General features: G+C 42.5%; 1 protein-coding gene across 2 annotated transcripts in view; it reads right to left on the minus strand.

The window, feature by feature from the left end:
• Nucleotides 1-4,298: 4,298 nt before the first annotated feature.
• The window catches only part of nectin3a (nectin cell adhesion molecule 3a), a 36,214-nt gene continuing 22,436 nt past the window's right edge, over nt 4,299-18,076 (minus strand). For both annotated transcript variants that reach the window (XM_086216581.1, XM_086216580.1), the window contains exons 3-6: nt 16,139-16,438; nt 13,989-14,106; nt 12,132-12,283; nt 4,299-8,080 (exon numbers count right to left, since the gene is read on the minus strand). In XM_086216581.1, the coding sequence (XP_086072707.1) occupies nt 7,425-8,080; nt 12,132-12,283; nt 13,989-14,106; nt 16,139-16,438 (1,226 nt within the window). In that variant the 3' untranslated portion in view covers nt 4,299-7,424. The remainder of the gene's footprint in view (nt 8,081-12,131; nt 12,284-13,988; nt 14,107-16,138; nt 16,439-18,076) is intronic.

The following is an 18,076-nucleotide window of genomic DNA, read 5'->3' on the forward strand; positions in this document are numbered from 1 at the left end:
CAAATTCCTGTGTTTTTTTTCTGTCTGTGTAAAGGTGTCTAAAACCTTAGACATAAATAGTGATTATCATTACAAGGATGTCTGATTTGCAGCACGGTGGTGCAGTGGTCTGCACTGGGGCCTCACAGCAAGAAGGTCTGGGTTCGAGCCCCGGCTCCAGCGAGGGGTCTTTCTGTGTGGAGTCCGCATGTTCTCCCTGTTCCTGCATGGGTTCTCTGGGTACTCAAGAGGGGACGAGGTTAATCCATAGTCTAAATTGACCGGAGGCGTGACTCTGAGTGTGAATGGTTGTCAGTCTATATGTGTTGGCCCTGCCACGGACCGGTGACCCGTCCAGGGTGAACCCCGCCTCTCACCCGAAGGCAGCTAGGATAGGCTCCTGCCCCTTGACCCTTAACAGGATTGGATGGATGGTCTTTTCATTTCCATAACTATAGGTTTATTACATTGTATGATATATACCAATATAACTGTCTTGGTGCCCCACACAATGTGTGAAAAAGTCTTTTCTTGGCCCTTAACGGGATAAGTGGTAGAAAATGGATGGATTTCTGATTTTTATTTTGTTTTGTTTTCAGGGTCCACATGGGATTTTAGGGGAAACTGATAAAAAAAAAAGCGCATATCTCAATAAGAAGGAAACTACGACAGAGCCATCATACATGAACTGACGTGATGAACAAATGCACATAAATACGCCACCATCTCCAGAGGTGACTGACTCAGTGTCCAGAGAAGTCAGTCAAGGCCCAAACAAGCCGAGTTGTGCGGACTGAGCCACGGTGACAATGCACCAGATCAGGTTGAGGAGTCACTGGCTTGGCGCTCCACTCTGTGCCTGGTGGTAGATGACGAAGAAATTGGGTGGCATCAAGACTGGGAACTTAGCAAGTGTACTAAGATCCAAGCCCTTCATGTAACCCCCTCCCCCCGGATTAGCAGCCAATAACAGAGCCATTTTAACCTCGACCAAGGCAGTGAAGCGTCAAACTAACAAAGCAGCACTACAGCCGTGCCACTAACATGACTCAGTAAGCACATTGATACTTGGTGTTAATCTAAAATCAACTGCTTTTCTAAAGCTTCTGACTCAGAGAGATTTTGTTTTGTTTTTTTGTTTTTTTTTCACGCTGCGCTCATCTCCACTGTCTCCGCTACAGGTGGCTCCCTGAAGCCTTGCACACTCCACGCCGATGAAGAGGGGCAGCGAGACGGCGGGCCATGTGACAACATTTTTGTTGTAACTGCTCCGCACTCTCCCACCCTCTGCAGCATTTCATTATTTCCAAACCCATGAGCTCAAACAATTTGTCTGTTCAGCTCAGTCAGCTGCGGTCTTTGATGTGAGCTCCCCGCTGCTGTACTCATGTTCATTAGCTGACAATCAGTGTTTTTGAAGGAAAAGAGGACGCCGCTTCTCAGAATCTGATAGAATAAATCATGAAAAAGAAAGAAGAAGAAAACCCTCATTTGTTTTTAAAAGGTTACATTTTAACGCTGACAACATGTCCTCACACTAGCTTCTTTGGGTGGGGGCTTTAAAGAATGTTGAAAGGACTCGCTGCTGTTTTTACGAGGTAACAAAACTAAACACATTTGCTGACGGACTCATTAAGTGTGAAAAAAATGCCCCTTGCAGCCATCTGCTAAAAACTTAAAGAAGGGAAAAGAAGAGGTAACCCAAGCCCACCAACACAGAGTTATTTACCCACACTGCCTGCACAAACATGCAGATGCTAGCAGTGATGGATTAGACCCAGGTTATCCCAGTCAGGCAGGGCTGATAATAGAGGGAGTGCCTTTGGGTCTGGGAGACGTGCGCGCTGAAGTGATGAAAGTGAAGTCCAAGAAGGGAGTTCACTAGCCAGCATGCCACAGAGGATTAAGTATCTGGTTTCTCCTCCTGCTTTTAATCTGGACCTGAAGGGGGACGATTGTCACTTTGCTGAACGACGCATATTGATAGTGTTCACGCCACCTCCAAATCCAGGTTAACACTAAGGATTAAACACAGGCACTTAGAGCAGGAGGGCCTGGATTAAGGATGCCGCTCTTAAATTCCTTTGCAAATGTTTTCGGGGCATCATGTCATTATGATCGGTTCGAATTATTTCACCTCAGACGGCGACGCGAGGGAGCTGTGGGTGGTCAGCAGCCTTCCAGGTGTGACTTAGCCGGTGATGAAGAGGGTGCTGAGTTCCACAGGATGGAGAGTTGTGTGAAATGGTTCAGTTAGTCGGTATCACAGGTGTGGACAGTGGAAGTGGCTGAGGGTGACAGAGACAGATGACCACCAGGCTAAAGCACAGAGGGGCGCCCCTTTATCTGCCAAGGCCGGGGCGCTCGCCCTCTATCTGTCTTGTAATCACCATACAACCTGTCAGCTCTTTATCTGGTTAACAGGCGATCAGTTAGTCCGTGAAGTGTCTGAATCTAAGGCTCCCAAGTCCGAGTTGATTTATTGTCTAAACAATTCACAAAACTAAATAAAATAACCAACATATTTTCCTCAGGAAACGGTTCATATCGATTAATTTTCTATCAATCAGCTGATCAACCTTGAAGGTCCCTTCATAGCTGGGAGTGGGGTGGCTCAGGAGGTAGCCTAGTAATCAGAAGGTTACAGGATCAAGCCCGGGAGGCGCCGGTGTGCCCCTGGTACAGCAGCCACCTCCAGTAGTGTGTGAATGAGGGCTCTTTGAGTGCCATTAAAGTGTAAAGAGAAGCCGCTAACCATGGTTAGAAGAGTCTGATGAGAAAATACACTGTACCTGTTGAGGCTAGCATGCTAGATTTCCTCCACTGATTACACATCATGGTTTTCATCAGTGAGTGGAGCTGTCATAGCAATGTTTTGTTTTGTTTTTTTTAAACCAGATAGATTTTTGATGATGGAAGCATCTTGAACGCTCTGGAATCAATAATCCACTCACTAATAAACTCATAAACCCAATAAAGCTCAAACTGCAGCTTCAGAATTCCCCCCCTGAGCAAAATCAAAAATCAAACCATCTTTAAAGGGATCTTCCTTGATTTTATGAGTCAAAGACTGGAGAGTATTTCTGCGTACGTGAAGAATGTTGTAGCTCCAGAAGGAACGCGTGAAGTAGTGATGTCACTGGAGTTGGTGTTTGAATTTACACAAGAGTGCATGGAATAAAAGAGGCGCACATTTAAAGAAACTAGCGGGGGGGGGGGGTCTTCAGGGGGTGCTCTCTTTACCAAGGCTTAACTGGAGGCCGCTTTAGCTTAGCGCACAGCTAGCGCACGCGGTCTTGACTATAATTGAGCAGTTTAACTTGATTGTGCATGACATGCTTAAGGTTTTAACATGCATTTTTACAAAAGGAGACCAGGCGGAACAAAAATCAGAAAAAGTGGCGAAGACATCAGATGTTTGAATAAAATAAAAGACAAATATTCACTGTTTCATTTGTCACCTACTCCTTGAGCTAAGCTACACACAAACACCCTCTTTAGTGAAAAGTGACCTGGTAGTTTTTATTCAAGCCAACTAACTGACTGACAAACAGACATGGTGGTAATTAGTTTTATACACCCCCCCCCCCCCATCACAGTTATGAAAGTGAGTAACAAAATCTTGCAAACAAAGCCTTAAAGCATTGCGGTTTGACAAACATCAACTGTCAAATTGTGAAAAATACCAAACAAAACCATAAAATCTGTCTCAACCGCTCATCTAAAGTCATTGGAGTGTCCTGAGGCCTGGACATGCCAAGTTAATTTGTTTTTTGTTGTTGAAGACTTTAGCCTGTGGCTCCCAGCTATGACGTCAGCGATGTTCTTCAAAACAACTTGGCACGTGGAGGCTTCAGGACACTTGGATTACTTCAGTCGAGCAACATGGAAGCATTTTATGATGTACTGTTTAGAGGTTGGAATATTCACTTCACTCCATTCGCTTCAGCTCTCACTGTTCTGTCTTTTCCTGCGTAACTCCAGCAGAGTTTTGCTGACTAAAGAATTTCATCCGACCTTCCATGTGTGCGTAATGAATGAAGCTTCCATTTTGGGTTAACTATCCTTTTAATGAATGAGGAGGTCAAATAGCGTGTCTGGCTCTGCAGGAGGAGGCGAGAAAAATGTATTCAAAAACCACTCTTGAAACAGTGGGGCCTATAGACACGGATGAAGCACATTTTCTGAAAATTCTGTAAAAAGGTCTAATACTTTTGGATAGAAAACTTTCTACTGACGTGTTTCCAGCTCGTGGTTCTCCTTCGCTCAATCGAGACACGGTCCCTGAAAGCAGAATCTCAGGACACACGAGTGCAATAATGGTGGCCTTTTATTGCAAACAATGGAACAAACTACAATCTACCGCACTTTCATCTCTGATTCCTGTGAGACATCAATCATTTAGAGAACAGCGTACAAAAGAATTGGTCAGAAACTCTGGAGTACAAATATGCAATGCAATGAAAACAGGATCGCTCTCTACGTATCATGAGACAGGAGCTCATCAAATGCACATAGGATAAACTGATACTCTGTATAATGCAGAAGTCATACAAAAAATAAGATTTTTTTTTCAATAATAATAATTATATATATAAAAAAACAGCCAGCATATTTACAAGACAATACTATTTTCTGTGTATCTGGCTTGCCCTAAATTCCCATTGACGTTTTCTCAGTAACTAACTTGTTACCTGTGTCCTTTCAAAACATAAAAAGGCATGACAATCAACCTTTTGTCTAGTTTAATGATTCGATAACAGCAAATCCTCGATATCAAGATGGAAGACATAATAAAAGGTCAGGTCAGTCCTTCTCTTCTGATCAAAAGCCTTTAACTTGAATACTTTCAGTCATTGTCATATTTTAAAGTTTCTGTGCATTGCTCAGCCCAACTAAGGCACCAACTATTCAGTGGGGGACTCCAGAACAAACTGTACATGAACATACAAATAAAAACACCTGCTGAGATAACAGCTAATGTTATGCTAACCTATTAGCATTATGTACATGTATATAAACATTACTGATGACATCAAAAAGAACATCGTAGGCAACAAATAACTTAATTTACATGCAGCCAGTTGGTGATAGACCAAAACAGATCCCAAAAAAAAGAGTAAAAAAAAAAAAAACCACACACACACAAAAACATTCATAACTTCAGCTCATTATGCTTTTGTCAAACAGTCTTCAGAGGTTAAGTGGAGACAGGAATTTCAAAACTGAGACAGCAGTTTCTAACGTGTGACAATCCCAAACAAACACGAACCAAGATGACAGCTATGAATCAGGCGCGTTAAAAAAAAAAAAAAAAAAAAATCCGCACATGCAGACACGCATGTGCTGTATATCATCGAGATAGAGCTCTTAGTCGCCAAGTGTGACGAGAAAAATATAAAAAAAGTTAATTAAAAAGCACACGAGCTGAGGTGAGGGCCGCTCTTTGAACGTGGGCTGCAGAGGCAGATGTGTGGCGACGATGAGAGTGAGAGTCGAGGAGATTAAAGAAGTTTATTCTCAGACTTCAACCCAAGCCCTGGCAGGGCTGTATGCAAGGGTGGAGAAGGGTTAAGAAAAAAACAAACGAGTGCCCACAATCTATAAAACCCCTCTAAGAGAGGAGACGTCAAAATACACCCATCCCCCCTCTGACCAAATCTCACTGCAACACACACACACACACACACATCCTCCACACACACATACACACATCTTTCTGGTAACACACACCCTTGATTGACTAAAACGGGGATTCATCCAAAAAAGGGTAAAATTTTCCTTTTATGTGAGACTTCGCAGAGGCCACTTTGATCCATGTATCATTCCTGAGGAAACGAAACAAAAAAAGAAAAAAGAAAAAGAAAAAGAAGCACTTAGTGGAAAAGTGCAAGGTCAAATCAAGCAGTGAGAGATGAGATCACTGATGATGTCAACTCCTTTGTTTCAGCGTTTAATGTCACTGGGTTTGTTGTTTGTAGGAAAAGAAGAAGAGGAAGAAAAAAAAGGCCCGTTTCTATATCCCTTGGGGAGCCATTACACAGACAGCTCCAGCCTAGATGGTTACAAACCAATTCTTTCACTGGATTAAGTTCCTAGTTTCCATGATCACTGTATATCTTAAGAGAAGCCAAACCCTGACTTGCGCTTGTTCTGCGATCGGCAGTGATGTCAGCTGCTAACTATGTTTACAACTGTGTTGCGAGGTTAGAATAATCATCCTTAATCCTCACATGCCAAGTGAAGGGACAGTTTATTAGTGCGCTGATTTGTCAGTATTTTACTTATTTACCATCGCGAACCATGACTGCGGAGCGCCGAGCGGCAGCAGTGAAAACGTCGGTGGTTTAAGGAGCCACACGACTTCAGACGATGACAGCTGTGATCGTCACATCTGGTATATATAACACGTTGCTTTGATCCCACTTTTAAAATAAAAACTGTAATGATCAATTGGTGTTATTCTTCCAGACAGAAATCAGAGAATACAGAGGAGGGAAAATGGAAAAGACAGCGAAGCAGCCTGTTATCATGGTGAAATGGAGAAGGCCACGGCCCGCTTGGCTTCCTTTGATGTTTGCTGACAACTGTAATTACAAAGTTGTGCTTTTTGACTGCGAGAGAGTGACTGTATTAACACGTTTCAATGCTGATAATAATGTGTTATGTTAGGAACACATGTCTGTAAAATAAATAACTTGAAGAGAAGCCGAAAGTGAAGTACTTTCACAGGGAGGGACCTCCATCTGCGTTGCTATTTCATGAATAATTTAGAGAGAATGCAGCCAAAAAGCAGTGTTTTACTTGGTCAGACAGCCTACGATTCTCTCGCTACAATGCCTGTGTAACTCTCCCTTTTAATCATGTGACTTTCCCTTTAATGTAACTTCTTTTTAAACCATGCAGTATATTTTTCTTAAATACTTATTGCAACCATGATAAACGTCTCACCAGTGTGAAAACGCTGTAAGCAATAGGAGACTGTTTTAAAATGCCACAGAGAGGTTTTCCAGGAGCAGCACTCGGTCAGTCAGGGATTTAAGTACTTCACTAACAAGGGTCTGAACACCTGACCTGTGACCTGTGTTGTCGACAGGTGCACAAACATACAAGCAGAATACAAAACCTCATTCACATCAGTTGAAACTTCACTGTATGCCAAAGCCTCTTGAGCCTAAGCAGATAATATCACTGAGGCCTTCCAGCTTATTTGCAGCTCATTGTAATGCTACAAAAGTGTAATACAATCCACAAACACGTCCTTAAGGTCAAGTGGTTACAATCAAGGCAGAGCAGAATTGTTCAAAGAGCTCATTGTGAAACTGAGCGGAGATATTTTACTCATCCTTTAACTGAAAAGACACAACCTCTAATGATGCTTTTATCTGTCACTTGTTAAATTATTCCCAGCCAGTCATTTGTCTGCCCCCCCCCCGCTCCTTTCCTCAAACATACCACTCCCTGCGTGAGATCACGGATCCATCCATGTGAGACACATAGTCGCTGTCTATGCCGTTGTCATAGCAGTCCTCCGGTAAGTAGGGGGAGCCGTTGTTCACTATGGTGCCATGCACTGGGGGCCCGCAGGGGTGCATGTTATGGTTGTTGTAATGATCGGGGTAGTAGTTTCCCTCTTTGACACCCCTGTGGTTGTCCCCCCTGTCCACCCAGTCATCCCTATCTTTGTGATCAGGGGTGTAGTCTGGGTAAATGATGTCTCCACTCAGTTTGGGTTTTAGCTCCTGGCTGCCTTTGCTGGCCTTATCTCCGTAAACCTCCTGCAGCTCATGCGGCTGTAGCACATCCAGCTGAGACTCCTTCTGCATGTCCGACGGTCCCAGGTACTGCTTGGTGTAGTAGTCTCCCCGGAAGGTTCTGCGCTGGCGCATGAAGCAGATCCCCCCGAGGATCAGGAGAAGGATCAGGAAGAGAACTCCGCCTACCACCCCGCCTATTATGGTCCCCAGACTGCTGTCAGGTATGGAGGCCAGGGTCGGGGAGGTGAAAAGGGCTCTCTGTTGGTCTGCAGCCGTGCCAGTTCCAGAGGTGTCGTGCAGGAGTGGTGCAGTGGTGCTGGGACCGGCCGTGGTGGGGGGAGGCTCTGCGAAGTACATGAGAAGATTATATTAATGGCATCTGAGTGAGAGGTCGTTAAAAAAGGCAGTCAGAAAAGAAAAGGACTTCTGCATTTGATGTTGTGTAATGACTGACAAAGCAAGTGTGAATGTTCTTAGATTCAAGTACAACACTGTGCAATTAGAGCAGAGACTTTCCTCTGCTGAGAACCCAGAATCTGGAAAAAAAAAAAAAAAAAAAAACGCACTGTGGAGCAGAAAAGGGGAAATGAAAGTGATTGGAAAAGGTGAAGTGTTAAGCGTCATCATGTGAGAGTGAGAGATAGAGAGAGAAAGCGAGGGACTGAGTGATTAGCCTCCCCCCTTCTTTCTCATCCCTGCAGCTTGGGGGGGGGGGGGGGGGGCATGTGAGAAGATGAAACATAGTGATCGATGTGAGGTTCCTGCATTTGATTCGTTGATGTCCTCTGGGGAGCCGGAGCCAGAGAGAAGGGCCACGCGGAGCTCAAGGTCAGGATGAGTGTCTCCCTTTTGACCTCCAGCCCCCGAGTGTAAGAGCAGCCTGATACTGCTGGTCGATCTCTACAGCGGTAAATCAAAGGCCTGGCTACAAAGCAATATGACTTGCATTAACAGAGGTCAGAGTCTCCAAGAGGATTTTAGGTACAAGTTATCAAAACCGGAATCCCTGGAGAACTCTAATGATTTCCGCAATTTGTGTAACTGAGTAAGAATCTAATTCCCTGCAATTATATTCAGAGTGTGTGTGTGTGTGTCAGTGTGTGTGTGTGCCTGGAGGTTTGAGGATAATGGAGACAGATCAAGTAGGTGAACTAGTATCCCGACATTAACCTTCTTAGTCAGTCCCCATCAATCCCACCCTGGAGGGGTTAACCTCTTGAAGGTTATGAGCATCTGCAACCATGTAGCTGATCATCTCAGAGACAAGCAGCCAAAAACCACAAGGCTTCAGAGATGAGCGGGAATGTGAAACAGCTACACCAAGCAGCCATGGCGGGGGAGGGACTGTAGCTGAGCTCAAAGCTGGCTATCTCCACGGGGGAGGGAAGCAAGAGGCTGCGTGCCCGAGTCCTAATATTTGACAAGAAAGGCAAGATAATTGCTCAGTGCAAGTCTTTCCTGGACAGGATGTCAGCTGTGCTTTCGTTTGGAGAAGGACTCCAAACCAGGCCTGTAAACAGATGGAGCATGACAGCTTTTTTGGGGCTTCTCCAGCTTCTCCTTTCCCTTTCAACAGTGAGAGAGGAAAGGAACTATGTGTTAGCCGTGTATGTGTCCAAAAGCAGCAGTTGCTTTGTTTGGAGAAGGATTAAAAAGGAGCAAAGGAGAAATGAAAATAAAAAGAGATGCAGAGTTCTCAGGATCCACACCCTGACTTTACAATAATGAACTCAAGTAGCAAACCGTGGCCAGACAGAGGAGGCAGACGGGAGTTAAATGTGTGTGTTTTCAGACTGGTGTTTATGTCAATAAATCACCAGTTTTTAACAAATAGAAATCAGGAAAATCCATCTGGATCAAGGGAATTTTTCTTTCTGGCCCCAAGTTTTAATGAATGAAGTTTAAAAATCACTTGGTAACACTATTTACACAAGTGAAAGATACTGTTCATAAAACATTTTACGGGTCACTAACGGCACATATTCCTATGTTATAAATCTCGAGAGAGAAATCTTTGCATCGAAACAAAACAGAGAAAAGGATAAATTGATGTACGCTTTGCTGAAACCACAGGGAGTAACACACTTTTTCTTACCTGACAAATCTAATGTTTCTAAAGCTACAACAGTGGAAATGTTTGGTACTGATACTCTTTATCTGCATGTTGTGCTCCTCTGTTGCCAGGAATGTGTGAAAGTGGATATGGGCAGGGACATTTATATGGAGGCTTAACTCTGCTCCAAGTGTTGAACAGAGGGAAACTGAGAAGGAAATCTTATATCAAACAGGCGCGATGGGTGTCAAACATGGTCATTGAACCTTTAAGCGGTCAGGATTCTGTAGATATTCTGAAGAGAGAGATGGTAAAAATAAACTTGAGAATTCAATGTCTGAAGTAATGGTAGCGTTCTTGTCATTCTTCTTTATTCATTACTCTATCACAACGTGCATGAAGTGATCAAGGCAGAAAAAGACAAGCCTACTATACATGGAAACAGAAGTTGATTTTTTTTATGTGGGTGTTATTTGGTGGAGAATTTTTGGAGAGACCCAGTCCTCAACAGTGTAATCCCGTGACACCGCTGACCCACATCTGCTGAAGGCAAACTTCCTCCTACAGCCCCAATTCAATAAATCAGAGATATACTACGGTCTATATCATTTCTGATATTTCATTTTAAGATACATTTGGTTTATTTTGCCCCTCTGATACACAAATGCAGAGCACAACAACCAAGGATCCTCCTAATCACGGGTTGGCTTTCACTACAGCACTTCAACATTTCTCAAAAAATACAATTCTGTGTTCTCCTGGCTGCATAAGGTTGGTGCACTTTGGTCTGTGTTATCTGGTGATTCATTCCATGTATGGGTGAATGTGGAAACTGCCTATAGCTGAACATGTTGTTGGCTACTACGCTGGAGTTGGCTGCGTGTTGTAGTGTAAATGTTCTACCCTCCTTTCCAGTGAAGTGTGTGTGTGTGTGTGTGTGTGTGTGTGTGTGTGTGTGTGTGTGTGCGTGTGTGTATGTGTGTGTGGAGGGGGGGCTGTAGTGGTCATGGATAATACAGCTGATCATCTCACAAATTTCCAACTTGTTGGTGCCTGATCACAAAGACAACCAGGCCACCCTCCAGAGCCTTTTGTTTGAGCTACACAACAGCTAGTGCTAACTCGAGAGCTAACAGACAAACATTCCTGACACCAAACAGAAGAAGCAGAAGAATGACTGTCTCCCAAGAATAACAAGGCAGCAAAGAACCGGGGGGCCGAGGGCTTCTCATGGAAGAAGAATGCAATGAAGCAGCGAGGATCCTAAACACAGTGCTAGGAAGAGAACTTAGCTTCCTGCAGGCTGCGTGAAAGGCCAGGGACACAGGTAGTGAAGGTCATGGAGGCCCAGCAACAAGTTGCAGAAAACAGTGATGCAGCAAGAGTCCTAAAAGCTGAGCTGCAAGAGAAGTGCACGCTCAAGAGGCAGCACAGCAGGTCAGGAAAATCAAGCAGGAGGACACAGCAAGAGTCCTTATGGACGAGTTGCAGCAGCAAGAGTGCTCAGGGACCAGTTGCAGCAGGTCAGGGGGATCAAGCACTTGGATGCAGCAAGAGTCCTGAAGGAGGAGCTGCAGGAGGAAGAGAGGCTCTGGAACTGTAGCATCATGCCAAGGAGGTTGTGGCTAGCCGGAAACACATCAGTGCCTTTTCATGTTTCATATGTCTGTCACCATGGGCAGGATGAAGACTAAGTGTGGACTGTATGAGTCAACTGGATCCCAGCAGCCAGCACTGGGATAGGGCTGCAAGAGTTGAGCCTCCTTCTTCAGTCTTCAGTTCATCCTAACATGCTATTGAATTCCTGTCAAAGCATCATTTAATGAACTGTTTAACAAACTTTTTGTATTGGAAAGGAGTAGTCAGGGAACTGGAGTGCACTATGTGAATCATGTTTATGTTGTATCATGTTATGTTGTGATCAGTCAGTGAAATGAAAGTAACAGGGTTGAGAAAATATTGCTCTTTAAAGGATCCCACAGTAGTGGTGACATCACTACAGTATGGAAAACTCACATGAAGCATTGCTGATTAATTTCAGGTAAATCTGATTAAACACTCAGTACGTTAGTGAAGATTTTGAAACTGAGGACATAAATCCATCAGCCCTGAAATAATGTACAAAACCCAAATATGAAGTCTAAAATGTATATTTCCTTCATTCTAACTAAGAGTTCAATCATTGAGTTAATATTTTTTATCTGAGGTCAACTGTTTCAATGCATCATCCAACATGTAGTGGTTCAAAACCTTCTTCGCAATGCCAGACACAAAACTACAATGGGGAAATTTCAACCGAATCTGTCCATATTGAATTAAAACCTCCAAGTGAATCAAACTACCTTGAACCCAGAGGTTTACATCTTGACTGCGGAGACCGATGTCGTTCATCACTTCACAGCGGTAAACTCCAGAGTCATTGCGCTCCAACGGCCGAGTGAAAGCAAAGCTGTTGTTTGAGATCTCGACACCCTCAGGCATCAGTCCATCCAACCTGATGGAAACATGTGTTCTGTTAGGTTTGTGCATCCTATACACACAGTATGCAATGACATCACCAGTTAAGTTGGCCTGCTGTGACTATGATGACATGACACGAAAATCTGAGCTGACTAATTTTATCGGTACAGCAAAAGTTTCGGTGAAGTGTTCACAGATTAAAAAAGTAGTGCAGCTGTCTTGGCTTGTGCTGTCAAATCAAATTAGACTATATTTCTTGTTCTCAATGCAAGATGATGACAAAGAGCTGCCAATTGGCCAGTTATACTGTGATGCATGAACCATTTGGAATCTTTTATTTATAGCAGGGAGTCTTCTCGATGGGTGCAGCCGTGCATTCGACAGCTCCAGTGTCAAGGCTTCCAAACTTATGCTCAAAGTAATTTATAGACAGTTGCTTCTCTACTGCTTAATGTAAGTTTGTTTAAACACAGTTTAGATCTGAGCAACTGGACCAAACAACAGTGGATCTGTCACAGAGACGAATGTGCGTCCTCTGCCAATCCGACAAGACGGTGTTAATCAGCCAAACACACACGTTTATGAAGTCACTTTTAGGTCATTTGCATGGATTTATGTTCATTTCCTGGAATCTTACCTAAACCATTACATGCGTTACCCCCCAAAATTGAAGAGAACTATTAAAAATGTATAATGCAGCAGCCAGGATTACAACTACATCTTGTTCATCAATCGACAGGATGTTTCAGCCCTCCGATTTTTCAAAAACTCTTTAAGGGAATAATGTGCTTGTTTTAACACGTTCCATCTTTTAAATAAGATAAATATGCAGAATGCAGCTGTAGTCTCAGTATGCATAGTTAGATGTGTGTAGCTCAGGAATAGTTGTGAAGGGATTATTCAAACAGTGCTTTATAAAGTTGGTGAAACTGCAAGTATAAGGTTTATACTTTTACCCTGCAAGCGAATTAAAAAAAACAGATTGACATATGAAGGAAGCAGTCTCTGTAGGTGTGTGTGTGCTCTTTGCTTTTCCTAAAAACGTCCATCTAATCTTGGCGAGTGTGTTGCTGAGGACTCAAGAAAGCAGTATTGAGTTAGAAATCATTTGGATGAGTGATCCTCATATTTTGTCAAAAGGTTTTATTTTTTTTGTACCGGTTTTACGTTGCTATGTTTGTCTTGCAACTATTTGGGCCATTTCAATGTATGTATCATAAATGTCAGAAAATGGGTGCACTCCAGATTCCAGGGACACCTGTTTCTCCTGCGGTGCAACAAATGGCGTGGCTAACTTAACTGCAGTGTAAAGTAGTTTGGGACAATGTTATTCACTAACTTTCTATTTGAACAAGGAAATTTGCTATTTGCACCCTGAAAAAACATGTCTAAATTTAAAGAGAGAAGCTGAAGTTTTCCTTCTTCAGTTCAATACAGTGAGGTTGTTTGGAGCCCATGATGAGAAAACTCTTTCAGGGTTCAGCCATTGCAGTTGCAGTATAGCCTGAACAACATATGAATATTTGAGTATGACTAATGTGTACTTGTGGTTATTAAAAGCTTTGAGTTGGAGCATTAAGAGAGAGTGCGGAAACAAAACAGCAAGCTGCAAGTTTTAGGTTAAATAATGACATAATCACCAGATTTGTCTCTTCATCTACTGGATGACACCACAGCTCAGATGGTGGTCCCAGAATTACGTCTGAGCTGATATGGAAGGCAGGTTTTGGGGTACTGACCTGACCCATGTGAAGTGATGGGCAGTTGGGTTAGCTCTGGCGTCACAGGTGAACTTCACATTCGCTTGTCCTGCATACCAGTTTTTTTCGATTCCAGTTATTGATATCACTGGCGCAACTGTAAAACAAAGTGGAGTAAAACATTATGATAACAACAATTTTTCTACTCATGGCAGTGCTGTTGTTTTACCTTGTACAACTGTGGGTTGGTTATGCTGACCAAAATATGTTTTTTTTTTTAAAAGATAAAACACAAATAATCTGTCATTGAGACAAACAAACTTTTCCAAAGGAAACAACGTGTGCATTATGAGCCCAGCAGAGATGACAAAGATGAAGGCTTTGCAGGACTATAGCAGGGTACAGGACCTTCTGATGAAGGTGAACCAAGAGCAAAAACAAATGACCCTGGTTTGGTGGAAGGTTAGAAAATGACAAACTCACTCAGACAGAAAATGTACTGCAGCTAATAATAAACTCTACTGCCTCCCCGTGACAAAGAAAACACGAAAGGGAAACAGGACGAGGCCTAAATGAGCCGAACACATGCTACTGTAATAAAACATGGCAAACACTGACTTAGATTTCCAATTTTTCATTTTGATTTCTCTGGAGAACAAATGAGGAACTCATTACTGCACACAAGAAGATGCCTCTGCTCATCTTGTTCGATGAACCTTGTCACGTAGTTCAACGTTGAACTTGTGCTTCTTTTGCACTTAAAATCCCTTGCCTGTGTGTTTGACATGATTTATTGAGCTGCGAAGCCTCTGCCTTCCCATATTAACCTTGTTTTTTTTTCTGCATCTCCATCGGCTGCCACCGACAGTATCCTGCTGCTTGTGTTGCCGCTGAGGCTTGATCAATATTTCATAAAATACCTTCATTAGCCAGCACTCACACAAGGCAAACAGAGACTAACCCTTAGTACTGCATGCCAGGGAAGTACGCACCACCAATGATTACAACGTGAGGACGAGGCTTAATGTCTCTTTTATGGGCAAGAGAAGGAAGAGTGGGCTCCTCTTAAATCAAGCTCATGGGTTGAGATATATATATATATATATATATATATATATATATATATATATATATATATATATATATATATATATATATATATATATATATATATATATATATATATATATATATATCTCATACCTCTCAGGGTTGCACAATTAAAACCTTAGCAAAGATTCTTTTGTTCAATATTTTAGCTCACAAGTATCATGACTATTTCTGGGTTATTTCAGGAAGAAATATTTCAAAGTCCAAAACACAGTTGGCTGAGCAGCCCTCGTACTTTATACAACATGACTTCAGGAAATTTGGTATTCATCATAACATCACAAAAACACCGGGGCTTAAATCTGATTCGTAATATTTTCTATTCCAACTTAGAAGTCGAGAGTGCTAATAGTCTGTATTTTGTTTCGTTGTCATCAAATCCCAAGAGCAGAACAAAACAGTGTTATATTGACCCGATTAATTCAAAAGTTCAAATAAGAAGCAGCAAAGTAAAAAGCAGTTGTTGAAAACCTTTACCCAAATAATGCCATAATCAGAGAATGCAGTGATCAGATTAAAACATTTAGAGTATCACTGAATTATTGAAATGTTATCCGGTATTTTTGTGGCACATATGAGTATTAGCTCACTGAGAAAATGGACAATTGTCAGATCATTGCCATCTATGTGGCTAATGCTTTAACCTATTTTTTTAATTATTTGATAATGAGTTCAATAAACATCTACATCAACAATATACATCTGTGGTTTCTGCATCCCTAAACTTCTAAACATTGCTATGCGTTCTCATTAAAAATTTCCGTTTTATATTCTTAAAATCCACAGTGGTATGCGCCTGTCTGTGTATCTCTGTTCTTGATATACATTAACAGCCACTTTGGGGTTGAGATGGGCTTTCCCTGAAGTAAAATAATTGATATCTTACAGACAAAACCTAAAATAATGATTTGATTTTGTACACAGCAATGTATGTCTATGGCACATAGGAGAAAACTCCATCAAGCTTTGGCAACTTTGTTGGTTATTCAAATCATTTTCAGTTTTAAATATAGAAAATGTATCACTAGCCTGTAGTTAGAAGAAATTAAAGTGGTGCCACAGCATAACCAAGAACTCACATTGAATATTTAGCACGTAGGGTATGCGGCACTCTGTTTTCAGGGCTGGATGGCGCACCACACACGTGAGCATCTTTCCCTGGGCGTAGCTCTGCGGCTGCCACATGTAGCGCACATGTACGGTGGTGGTGCCGTTGGCCTCATCCTGACTTAGCTTCTCACTTCTCCCATAAAGCTCTGTTTCCCAGAAAACCTCAGCAGCGGGACGGCCTCGCTCTGCTATGCAGGTGGCAACCAGCGATTCATTCCCGCCGTCCAGCAGAGCTGTGGGGCCAGCTGACACATACACCTTCGGCTCCACTGTGTGAAGACAGATAGAAGAGGAAGGGAGGGGGAAGATATGGGAGAATGGACAAAATATTACAAAATGAATATTGATCTTTTGGTATATGAAATGAATAAATAATGCCCAACATAAGTGTGCGGCTGAGGAAAGTGGCCTCAGTATACTTAACCGCCAGTGAGAGCTGACTGACCTCTTCCATTTCACGTTAAAAATTGATGAACCGTGCTATTCAATCATATGGAGGCAATTCAGTGGAGAATTTCATGTTGTGTCTAACATATAGAGTGTTTGAGTGAAGGTAATACATAAGAGTAGCTTCTATTCACCCTACTTTACGACTCTAGCAAAGCATATCAGTGGGGAAAGTATCAACCATATGCCCTTAACGTATCTGTATCAGAGGATACTGACAGTAAGCTATGTGGTGTGTTTGTGTTTGCCTGTATGTAGCTGGAAGATGAGGAGCTAGGTTACCACTACACATCCCAGTGATTGATTAAGAGCTGCGGTCATGTTACACTGGCATCCTGTGAATAACACGAGATTTAGACGTAACAGGGAAGCAAAACAGATCCATGAGGTTGGGAGGAATAACAGCCCGTCCACTTGTTGCACACAGCAGTAAAACATTTTCATTCTATGCTGCGCTGACCTATAAAACTTAAAGGTTGACTGACTTATGACTCTTTATAAATGACTAACTGTCAGAAATGATACTTGGGAAAGTTCAGCAAGACAAAGGAGGAAAAAGGACAAGCCAAAATACAAAGAAGGAGCAACAATGAAGAGGAAGCACACTAAACTGGCTGCACAGGTTACACAGGATACTGATAGCAGGTTAGGTTACTTGACCATAGTGGGTTGTTTTTTTTTCCCCAGACAGAAAAGTGGGAGAAGGATGTGCCTGACAGGACCAGAAAAAGCGCTATGCACTGGTGTCATGTTGCTAGGACAATGATATCTTAAACTGTACAATAGACAAGCATGGCCCCTTTTTATTATCAGTCACTTTCAGTATCTGTTCTTTTTTTCCCCCCACTGTCTGCATCGCCCTAATGATGCTTCCCCTCAAATGTTGGATTTATGTGCTTAAAGTCACAACTCAGTCTGACAGCTGCACAATTAGGAGGATGTACATCGTAGTAAGACCCATTGGAGACGTTACCATTAACATTCAGTGTTGATCTGCTGCCACAAACTTGCCTTTTTTTTTCCCTCTGTTGCAATACATTCAATCAGACTCAGTTCAGGATAAAGAGATACAGCAAGAACAAGTTTTCTATTATTGTGTTGGTTACCAGGGTGATGAGTCTAGACCCATTTTCAGAGATCGTGACGACACCAGCGACACTCTGAAAAGTTCAGAAAGTTTCACTCAGAAGTTCTTGGGGCTGCCACACAAAAGAAGTGGCGTCATGAAAAACAATGGCAGCTGCAGCACCTTTTCTTGAGCCAGCCAAACATGCCCTCTTTTTATTTCAATTAACTGAAAAAAAACACAATGTGGACACAGGCTTTTAGTTTTCCATTATCCTTTGCAGTACTTATACCAATTTTACCATTTTCCTCCCACATTCCAAGTCTTCATCCTTTCCTCCTTTATCTCTCGCCCCTCTTCAAAGAGCACCAACAGCTGTTCCACTTACTGCAAT

Source organism: Aulostomus chinensis, chromosome 10 (genome assembly GCF_037954235.1).
Source record: "Aulostomus chinensis isolate RoL2024-O1b breed Wild chromosome 10, RoL_Achi_v1.0, whole genome shotgun sequence".
NCBI lineage: Eukaryota > Metazoa > Chordata > Actinopteri > Syngnathiformes > Aulostomidae > Aulostomus > Aulostomus chinensis.